The sequence below is a fragment of the Rhyacophila brunnea genome, unplaced genomic scaffold, assembly GCF_057557595.1.
Source record: "Rhyacophila brunnea isolate RB1 unplaced genomic scaffold, BYU_Rbru_1.0 scaffold_7, whole genome shotgun sequence".
NCBI classification, from domain to species: domain Eukaryota; kingdom Metazoa; phylum Arthropoda; class Insecta; order Trichoptera; family Rhyacophilidae; genus Rhyacophila; species Rhyacophila brunnea.
The window spans coordinates 353,191-364,819 of NW_028233339.1; the positions used below are offsets into that span (position 1 = coordinate 353,191).

At 33.8% G+C, this 11,629-nt stretch overlaps 1 protein-coding gene across 1 annotated transcript; it reads right to left on the reverse strand.

Annotated features, from left to right (window-relative positions):
• Nucleotides 1-1,001: 1,001 nt before the first annotated feature.
• Nucleotides 1,002-11,293, reverse strand: LOC147064356 (glyoxalase domain-containing protein 4). Its single transcript, XM_085957870.1, has 5 exons — nt 11,016-11,293; nt 6,485-6,534; nt 5,080-5,345; nt 3,490-3,645; nt 1,002-1,671 (listed from the first exon to the last, which is right to left on the reverse strand). Exons 1-5 carry the CDS (start codon nt 11,103-11,105, stop codon nt 1,367-1,369), a joined length of 867 nt encoding a protein of 288 aa, XP_085813996.1. The 5' UTR covers nt 11,106-11,293; the 3' UTR covers nt 1,002-1,366.
• Nucleotides 11,294-11,629: the final 336 nt, after the last annotated feature.

The following is an 11,629-nucleotide window of genomic DNA, read 5'->3' on the forward strand; positions in this document are numbered from 1 at the left end:
CTATCGGTTTTGTTTTTTTTTTGTCCTCACCATTGTAAGATTGTAATCTCGAAGGATAAAAATAGATGGTATAAGTACCTACCTATTGCAAATAAAGCAGATAACAAAGAATTTGTAGTAAAGTGGTAGTGAGTGGAGTTAATTCATACAGTAACAACCTGCCCCCACCTCACTGTAACAACTAGCCCCTTTGACCCAAATAAAATTGAAATTGTTTTAATATTAACACGGGAATTATATTTACTTCGTTAAATATACAAAATACGAGCATAAATATATAGATTTTTAATAGCATACTTTAAAAAAACTTACCTTTTATAGTTTGGTAACAATCAAACTTCAAATTCGGCCAACAAAGGTTGCTTTAGACACGAAATTCACTCAAAATGGTTTTATTTCAACTGCATACAATTAATGCAGGCGACCTTTCGTCAGCGACTGCGGACAGGATGTTTACGTCTCCTATGTGACACCTACGTCACAGGACCTTATAACGGGAGAGTTATCTAGGATGTAACAACATGCCCCCGTAACAACTAGCCCCGCCTCCCCCTACTGTAAGATTCTGATATAAAATACGAGGTCCATCTGATTTTATATAAATAAACTGAAAATCAAATAATGTGATGAGGTAGTTATGAATGTTTGACACCTTTCATTTAAACTTCGTATCGTAGACCACGTTGTCAACACTCCCTCAGTTATGCTTGTAGATAGCATGTTAGAAAGTTGTGTCGCCAGTTGCTGAATTGTAACGCCATCTGTTTTACCATATAAGTGGGCACATTATGGTAAGGAACATACAGAGGATTTTTGGTAAATTTTTGTCGGCTGAGTCATTTGTCCATGATTTTGTACTTTCTAATACCTTCTAAAATCACTGGTTGAGCGATCGGTTTACAACCGATCACTTCTCATATTCCGTGGGATCTATATATTAAAAGAAAAAAGGTTTTAAGGACGCTTTGTTCTATCATAAAATAATATTGTTTATGGATAAATATTTTAGCACTAAAAATAGGTATGTTATACAACCACTTTTAATCAGTGATAAGGATACAGTATGTAATTATAATACAGAGTGTCTTTTTAAATGTCTCTTGACCTTGTCTGATAATAAATAATGCCATAGCCATAAAAATCAGTTTTGATAAAAAAAGAAATACAAAAATAACAAATATAACATTACTTACTAATTATTTTATTATATAAAAATACCAACTTCATATTATTAATAATATCAAAACAGCATTACCACAAAATACTTTTAAATTCCTCTTATTACCACGATCACCTTATTACTTTTGCAATGTAAACTTAACAATAATATGTAGTTAAAACTATAGATTCATTTATGTATCACATTTCATTGGGGGACGGGATCTCTTGATTTATCGGTTCCAATATAACGAGTGAGGAGTTTCTCCCCTTCCGGGTCAACTTGGGACAATTGCTTGAACGCTTCTTCGTCTACGAAGCAGATTTCGTGGTCGTCGGGGTCTGCGAGGATGATCACTCGGACGGTGGCCTTGCCGGGCGTGTCGAGGGAGATCAGTGGCGTAAGTATTTTCTGATTTGCTTCCTGAATCCTTTTGTCAATCAAGGGCTGTTGGTCGAATGGGCATGCAAATGCAATTCTTCCGTACGCTTCCGCGTGGTCAACCTTCTCTCCTGAATATAAATAAAAAGATTTTTTTGTAAATTGATCGTAAAAATTAATTTTATCGACGCCATCCAAGTTTTACTGCATACATTTGCTATGTTTCTACAAATATTTACAGAATGAGTGAAAAATGAGTAGTATGTAGTTACATTATTATAATTGAAATAGTACATGTTTCGATTGAGCAATATTTTTCCACTATAAGTAGAATTATTAAAAAAACCCATTTTAGATATTTGACTTATTAAAATAGGTTACATGTAAGTTGTACGCATGCAGTTCATTCGTGAGCCGCTGTACGTGAAACATATTATGCTCTTATAACATTTAATCAAATGAGTTCTTCCTTGAACATTTCACCGTGGAGCATGTTTGCAAACAGTAATGTTCCAATTAGATTCAATACGAATTTAAAAACCATCATAATACAAGGGACACAGAAGAAAATAGGTAGGTAAGTAGATAAATACAATCATATCGTATAGGTATATTATTTGCGTAGTTTCAATATTAAATTATTTGAAACCAATAAAGACATCTCATAAAATTTGTATTGAATATAATTGGAACATAACTGTTTGCAAACTAGCGCCGCATTTTGTAACATACATACAAATATACTCCACGGTGAAATGAAGAACTCATCATTTGATTAAATGTTATACGAAAATGTCATGTTTCACGTACACCGGCTCACGAAAGTGTCCTGCGGTGAACTGTATACGTACAAATTTCCGGACACGATTAAAATATTGGTAACATAATATTATATTGATATTTTCTATATCCTGTACAGTACAGTGTAAGACAAAGTGTTAAAGGCAGACTAAATATATAAAATTAGCTTTAATAGTCATTTCATTTCAGATTGCAGATGCATTTGTCAAATTTTTGCACTTGAGATTTATTTTACAGGGCTGCACTGAGATGCATGTCTTGCATTATCACTGTACAAAGCATTGAATGATAATATGTTGAGTGTAAGCATATGGCGCCCTCACGCAGCGGCCAACTTATACTGGTGGATCCATACAAGTATAAGGCCTCAGTGGCAGCGTTTTGCAGGGTGAAGCGTGCAGTGTGCATACAGTGTGCACTTGTTTCACATGCACGTTGCACGCTCCGCAAGATACTACCACAAAGGCTTTAAACTAAGAGCCAGGACACAGCACTGCACATTCACATGAACTCCAACATCATAATGCTGATTTCTGATCCAATTGGAATCAAGCAAGATTGGTTTTGTGGTCCCTCAGTTTGCCCTAAAACTAGTTTGTAGACAATAAAACATCATTAACAATATTTACATAAAAAAAAAAAATTAATGGTCATATTTTGTTACATTATAACCACCAAAAATGTCTTGTTTATAGGTGTCATTTTTCAATGTGTCAATATACTTAAGGAATATTACATCTTACAATGGCTACTAATTCAACTATGCTAAAAACATCATAATCAAATGTACAAAAAAGTTTATACGAATTATAGCAACATCTACCAGTAAAAAGAGAAAATAAATATCTCAGTCGATATCCAAATTTTCAATCAAACAGTCGACAAATTAATAATCTCTCAATATAATGGTTGTTCAAAGCATTTTGGTGTTTATCACTAATCTAGATGTGAGACAATAAACAAGTTAAAAAATACATGTTCCAGCGTCATAACATTACAAGTTCCCCTTCAAATAAAAGTTAGTAATTGTTTGCAGTAACTTCAAATAAACTTTAATAACTACAATAAATTAGCACAAGTAGAGTTATAACCCATACTATTTGGTGTGGGAACATATTCAAAAAAATATTCTTATCAAGGTTTCTTACCAATATCTTGTAGTTCCAATTTTGCTTGTGTGCTGCCATAACCAAAGATGGCCGACTTTGATTTCTTCTCATAAACATCCAATCCCAACAGTCCATTCCAATACGCCATAGATTCCTGAATATTCGAGCTCGCCAAAGAAACTTTTGTAACAGGGTCTGTAATAAAAGAAAAATACATGAACGTTGAGTAGAAAACATCAGAAAGTTAGGCTTTGCGGACGGGACTGAAAGGAGTGAAATCAAATGGAAGAGGGTTTCATCCAGCAGTGGATTGATCCAAGCTGATGATGACACGAGTATCTTTACAAAACATAATTTTTTACCGATGAAAATAATGTCTAATTTATGTTAATATGCCCAGTATAAATCAAAAATTAAAAAAAAAAACCTATGGAGATGCACTTCATATAGAAATGTAATTGATAAGCATACTACAAGTCATATTATTTAGCATTCCACAATCATTTGTAACAAAATTTATAGTTGTGTTTGATTTATTTGCTGGTAAGATATGGTTCTTTCCTACTGAGAGAGAAATACCTTGCATTAGTGATAAAAGCCCAAAAAAGGTTTTGTACACCAAATTGGTCTTATTTAAATGAACATTCATGTAAAATCACAGTAACTACTTAGTAAAGTATTGCAAAAATATACACATTTTCAATTGGTGTTTGGAGTCAGAGACTGATACATATTGTTTTTCAATTTGTGTATGAGTCAGAGTATGTACCTGATAGGTTGAGCAAGTGGCTAATATCCATTTCACATAAAAAACAGAAATCTGTTAAACCCACCATATGAACTTATTGGGATCAGACAAGCTAAAAAAAATGTAAACAAAGCGAGAGCATCAGTAGCATGTTGCTTTTTGCATTTTATTCAACCAACACATAGAAAATCAGCTTTTCTACCATAATTTCCAATTCAACCATTTTTTTCGTAATGCAATGAGTTCTATAAACTTTTTTTACCCTAAGAATACATTTTGTATTAGAACACTTGATGGCGATTCAATAAAGTTTTTAGTGTGGTTGAATCGATAACCATGGAAAAATCAATACTCTAGGTCTAGGCCTCGGCACCATTGAAACTTCTCATATTATGAAGTACCTACTGTTTGTTATTTGCGATTTTTTGTGATCGTTCACCTAAATATTCTAAATAATGTTTTACAATATTGTCACATTACTGCAGGGCATTTTTTCACAAAAGAGTGATGTTTGCTACAAATAAATCTGCAATGCATAACATTTATAATAATTATAATCATTCATCTTAGTAACCTTTTTATTCAGCTTCACATTCATATATTTAGGTAAAAACCAAAAATATTATCAGGATTAAGCCCCGACATAAGTGATTTGGACAAAATAACCACTACCACTAATATCAAATCGTGGACTTATCAGTATTTGTAATGAGAAGCCTCATTTATAATTATGCAGTATCTAATGTCAATTGTATGTATCTAAATAAAACCATCACTCTGGGAAGGGTAAGAACCAAAAGTTGTGTTAATCTTTCTGCAGATTTGGCACTGATGGATTCAATGTACCTACTTAAAAATATATGTACAAAAATTAAAATTACCGGAGTCAGTCGGCTGAGTTTCATTGAGTAAATAGAATTTGTATCCACCAGGAGCTTCCAGCACTTTCTTGCCGTCTTCGTCTGCGACAGGCCAACCGACCTTGGCTGCTCGTTCAAGTGCTTCCTTAGACTTTATAGTTATACCCAGAAAGTCATTCCCCTTCTTATAAGCTGTCACACCATAGTTGTAGGTGAGTTCCACGACAAAATGGGTGTCTTCCGGTCCATAGCCAACCATTGTCTTGCTCCATCGATTTGCGTAAGGACTGAGAAGAAAGAAGGAGAAAACTTTACTTACTTGAAATAGATAAAACAATTACCTCTCTAAAAATCAAACTACAAAATTTCTGTGCTATTGCTAATAAATACCTAGGGGATGCTACTTACCGTATTAGGTTGAATATAACATAATGTTTTAAACTTAAAATATGTTTCTGTAAACAGCATTCACATTATATTTGACTTATATCATTGCAGGAGTTAGACCATTTAGTAGAAAATTAATACCACACAAATTAAGAAAATAAAACTTGGAGTAATAATGATGCAAATGACACAGATGATAATTCAAGAATGTCTGAATGACGATTTTGCTCTCAATTTTTGTGTAATAAATTTTCATTTACTTTTATTTATTTGTATTAAAAATTTTCCTTTCAACTTTGTTGTGTTGTCACATCAGGAGGCTGTCGTAGCCCAGTGTGTAAGTGACTGTCCTTTCATCTGGGGGCTCCGGGTTTGATTCCCGGCGAGGTCACAATATTTATGTGATTTTCTCAAAGCTTGGGTGTTTACGATTCTTTCACTTCTATTGCTAGTTACACTGCTGTTTCACTATATTACAGTCATTAGGCCAGGCCTTATGGCCTGTTGTAGTGTTAAAAAGAATATATATATATTGAAGGGTGCATTATATTTTGGCTAATATAGATAAAATTCAACTCGACATGAATATGGCCATAAATCATAACCTCATAATTTTTGAACTATACACAAGCGACTACGCATACTGTGTACATTGAAATATATTGCATGCGACTAGACGGCAGCGACTTACCTGCGCGATATAGACTTGTACAGCGCTTTTTGTTTTCCGTTTTCCCGTCCATACGCACGGGCTTCCTGATACAAACCGGTTTGCGCAGGTAAGATTGTCGTAAAGCATGAGCGTCCGGTCAGCGCTTAAGATCATATTATGGGCCTTCACAGAGTGGAGGTTGTATTAACAGATTTTTTTGTTTTTACGAGAAATGTATGTTAGCTACTTGCTCAAACTATTAGGTCCATACTCTGGGTGCAAACACACATTGAAAAGCAACATGTGAAACATGGGACCCATGACATTATAAGCCTGACGCGTAACCGCTCGGCCATCATAACCATATTTTAATAGAGTAGAACTCACCCATTACAGGCTGCTTCACAACCTTCAGAAAATTCTTCATGACGGAGTACCTGACAACCGAAAAGAATCAAAATAAGTGCATGTTAATTGGTTATAACATAAATAAAGACAACAATTACATGGTCCGTTAATAATTTGGGTAAAGTGCTGTAACTAGGCAGGTGCACTAATATGTGCCTTATGCGTCGATGATATTGAGCTACTTTACAAGCTACAAGCCAGTGAATTTACAATCTGCTTGTAAACTCGCCCAGTGTTATCATCGGACTAGCTAAAAAGCAGATTGTAAACAATGTAACGAGAAAAGTTGAAAGTCGGGCCGCTTTACTCACTACTCGCTGGCGTATGGGCCGATCTGCGTCTGTGCAGTAGAGCGATAGTGGCGACCTCCCGGTAAAAAAAAGTTGAAACTTGAACCACAAAACATTGCACATAGGAAACATTATTTTTCATAACAAACGTAATATTATGTATGAATAAAATAAAATGGTAAATGTGCCGCAGAGGTGGACATGAGATTTACAACTTTATTTTTAGACCAAACCAAACATAACCTAATCTAACCTACCCCAACCTAATATTACCTCATATAATCTTAGTTTGTGATAATGGTGTATCAAAATGTATGAAAATTTAAAATTTTCAATTATCGATTATTGGATCGAAAAGCCGATGCGCCGACAGAAAAAGGTATTTATTATAATTGTCTACATGGAATAAACTGTTTTCGTAAAAAAAAAATATAAAAGCTCGTGTCCACCTCTGCGACACAATTACCAAAAAAATATTGGTCTTTTAAAGATGGATATAGTTTATCTTCATAAGATTTTTTATATGCCATGGCAAACAAAATATCAAAAATATACATTGAAATATGAAAGAAAAAAAGAGAATCATCCATAGAGTAAAAGATAAAATTAGAGAGAGAGTATTGTCTGGTTATATATTGTGGTTGTTTTCTATATTAATACAATTAAATAATGAATGTGACGTGAATGGATTGGAATCTAGACGGCTGATCGGTGATCAGCCAAACATGGATTTATCGGCTTCACACCCGTCTACCTTATACAATCAAATGAATTCCATCTTATTCTAACGCATATGGTGGAGATTATGCGCAATCCGAATGCTTTCTCACTAGCACTTTATGTTTAGATTTTGTTCAGGCTTTGAAATCATGTTTTTTTATAGCTAATATTATATTGTATTGATACAGCTATTTTGATTTTTTGATTGACCTCCAGATTACATTGTCTCATTGCAATATTCTGGGACTATTTATTGTTGCAGAATAATTTTCAACCCCTCCCATTTTCGTCAGTGCCGCTGGGCAAAGGCAAAGCACAGATGCTGGATGTCAATCTATGCATTATTTTCATGCGTTTGATTGTACTTGTACTAATAAAATTACAAAAAGATGAGTTACAGAGTCTATCCTTGCACTTAAGAAAGAAAGCATTTCTATAAATATTTGTTCCAGCCTCAGTGTAATAATATAAAGAGAGTGGGTATTGTTCGGCAAAACGAAGCTGTGTTTTTTGCGTATAACGCACAATGGAACCTCAATTTTATAACTATTAACTTAACTATGAAACGTTATACTATCATGTTCCTTCTCAGTACGGCTACCAAATTTAAACACAACAAGTAAACCATATTTTCTGCTAAATTAACTAAAAATAATTACCACTAACTTTATATTTAACACAAAAACAATAAATTTCAGCAACACATGAACGTAGTCGTTCAAATCAATATTTACCGGTGATAAAATATTTAATCAGCTGTAGAAATTCTATCTTACTATAAAGCATATTGCGGAGATATAAGCGGGTTTCTCACTCGCACCTATGGTTCGTTTTTGTTCAGACCTTGGTTTCAGCACAAAAATAATGACATAAAAGTCATAAAACAATGATAACTTTACATTTGGTTGTTAAAGTTACCATATTATAATAAAATGCATTTTGAAAGTACTTAATATGTTTTGGCCATATTACTTTATTTACTTTTACTTTTACTATTATTTTCTCATAAAAAACTAAATCTGTCAATACAAACTTCCACTCTGTGGAGGCCCATATGATCCTATCAGGATCGGACATGGTCGGAAAATTTAGCGTACTTTCGAGATTATGATAACCGGTTAATCCAGTTAAAAGTAAGAACAACTTCATGTGGGTATAGGGCAGTAGCAAAGGGTAGAGGTAGGCTGGATCCTCCATAAAAAGTGCACATTACACTTTGTTAGTCATACGTATTTGTTTTTATTGAACTAAGACTACAATTTACAGATGATATTAGTTAGTTTTTAAAAATCAATTAAACCCTGCCTAGCCAAACCATAATAGTTTTGGTATATTTTGGGCTAAACGACAAAATTGTCTACACTTTTTCAATCATACTTATTTACTTATTTGTTTTCATTGGATTAATCCTTTCCACACGGACGGTACACCTGTTGTACACTAATCAATTGGCCATTCGATATAATTAGCATGTTATTTAAATGCGGTAATTAAATGATGGCAGTCAACAAGTTAAGAATACATATTATTACACATATTGTTGGTTCATTTTTTTTAAATTCATTAAGCTCTGCCTAAACAAAACTTTAATAAATAAAAAATATTAATCTATGCATGGGCGGCTGGCTCCTGGGGTCAAATAGTCAATGACCTCCCAAAAATAAATATCTTACAATCTATATACATTATACAATGTCAATTATCTCCTATATATTATTATCCTACGCCTTTTTCCGTTTTGGCGAGCGATTGTAACATGACGCACGCTAATTTGTATGTACGTGTATTTAACCACCATACACACACACGTATCTCGACTCTCACAAGCGTTTCTCGGTCAATTTCATGAACGCCAAGATTCATATTTCTTAATAATATTTCTTTCTCTCTCATTTCCCATATGTGAGACGGAAAGAAAGCACAAAACACGCCTTTTTTTCATATTGTTTTATCGCTTGCATACACTAAATTTTGGTCATTGCCGAAAACGAGACAGCTATACTATTTTCAATATGTAAAATGAAACAGAATGATGTAAATTTTTCCTTAAATGTTTCAAGAGTTTTGTTCTGTGATTTCAAGGTCTCATTTGTGCGGCAAACCTTTTTATTCTTATTTGTTGTCGCTTATTATTTCAAACTGACCATTGTTGTCTGAAAGTTTCATATGTTATTAATTGTAGTTCAGTTTAAATCCAACCTTTGAGTAAAACCCATCGACTGCATTTTCTGTATTAAACCATTGTATACAAGTTACCGATTAAAATGTAATCTGCTATATTAATCATAAAGTTACCTTCTAATAAGATCAGTGGAAATATAAAAAGTGTTTATATATAAATGATCCCGCCATTCCATAACGCTAGGTATTATAACGGAGTTTTTATTAAATGTGTTTGATTGTTTTAATCTTATGTTCTTAAATAGTATTAAGTACAACAGTTATTAGGTGTATAAATAGACACACAAAGTTTATTTTTTGACCTAATTTACAAAAAATTATAACGTGTTGGGTGCAATTTCGGTTAACGATGAGTTGACAACGTGAAAAATGGAAATTTTTTTAAGGGTAAGTAACCTACATATAAAAATTTTTAGTACTTCTTCTATAATGTAAAAAAAGCTAATTTGCAATACGTCTTTTAAGTATACAACGAAAAGGCAAATTAAAATAATATATTCAAAATTGACCTACCCCGTTGTCAGGCTTAAGGCCGCTATTGAATCTATGTATAAAATATTCAAAGTTATGTATGATTTAATTGCGCAATTTTAGATATTTTATGGATAGACAAGTATTTTTTGACTATTATGTATTATGACTTTCGTTTCTTTTATTATTATCTATTATGGTTTTCGCAAGGTTAATTGAATTTTAAGAACTAACTAACACCATCTGTAAATAGTAGTCTTATTTCAATGAAAACAAATACATATGACTGAAAAAGTCTAGTGTCCACCATTTATGGCGGTCTTAACAGCCTCCACCCTTCGCCACTGGTATAGGGTAATAGGAAAGTGGGGTGACTCCGTAGAGCAGGCCATGTCTCAAGGAGTTAGAAGAGACACAGTATCGCTGAGGCTAAGGCGGTGGATGGAGCTAGCGGCAGACAGAGTAAAGTGGAGACATTTCCTGGAGTCAAAATTTATGAAAAAGGCTGGGTAGAGTTATAGTAGGTACCAAAAAACCCAACACAACCTACTGAAAAATAACTCAAAACCTAACACAAGCTACTTATTTTTGGGTTACAGCAAGTTGTTGGGTTTCGGTTTTAAAACACCTTAACCTGAATTACCAAAGGCTTTTATAGTTACGGTATAACATATTGATAATATGACTATCCTATATTCATATAAGATCGTTTATTGTCATCCATGAGCAAGCGCTGCAATGTGAAAATTGAACACACCAACACTATTTTTAACAAAATAAAACTGGCACAAAAACAATAACATTCACAAGATTTGACTTTAATTAAATAATTTGTAATACAATCACACCTTCATCCCGAGAACATCTCTATAAAACGTCGCCGTCTTTGTTCGGTCGGCCACTTTGAAAACGAAATGTAAAGCACGGCCGCGAATCATTATGGACGAAATGAAATGACTGACTGATAGCAAGGAGTTGTGTTGTACTTATATACTGAATTGAAAAACAATTGAAAATGATAAGATAACAAGCTACCGTATCAGATATATTGTTAACACTAAACCATCACTAAACAATGGCGCCGCGCCTAACCAATGACTTGTCTACGTTATCAATAATAAGTACTGGTTAAATAGAATGCAGTATGCACAAAACAATTGAAAAAAAAAATGACAAGACGTCAAATAACCAATATCCACTTCCGTCATTGCATAGAGAATATTGTCACCACGAGCATAGACTAGACATTAGACAGAGAGGCTCAGTGTGACGTGTTGAAATTTTAATCACTAACCAATAGCTTACGCGTTAGCACTGGAATTGGAATATGACGTATTTCAATGAATGAGGATTCGCTTCTGCAACTAGCGGGTTTGACGTAGAACTACGTTTTCCCCCGAACCCCTGTGAGGGGGTGTAGCATGGGTATACTACGAAGTTTTGAATATGAAACGTTTACTGC

Coding starts and splice junctions, on each gene's coding strand:
- LOC147064356 (XM_085957870.1), bottom strand. CDS start 11,105: ATGATTCGCGGCCGTGCTTTACATTTCGTTTTCAAAGTGGCCGACCGA. Junction 5,346..6,484: donor TGTGAAGCAGCCTGTAATGG/GTGAGTTCTACT, acceptor CTTTCTTCTCAG/TCCTTACGCAAATCGATGGA. Junction 3,646..5,079: donor AACTCAGCCGACTGACTCCG/GTAATTTTAATT, acceptor CTTTTATTACAG/ACCCTGTTACAAAAGTTTCT.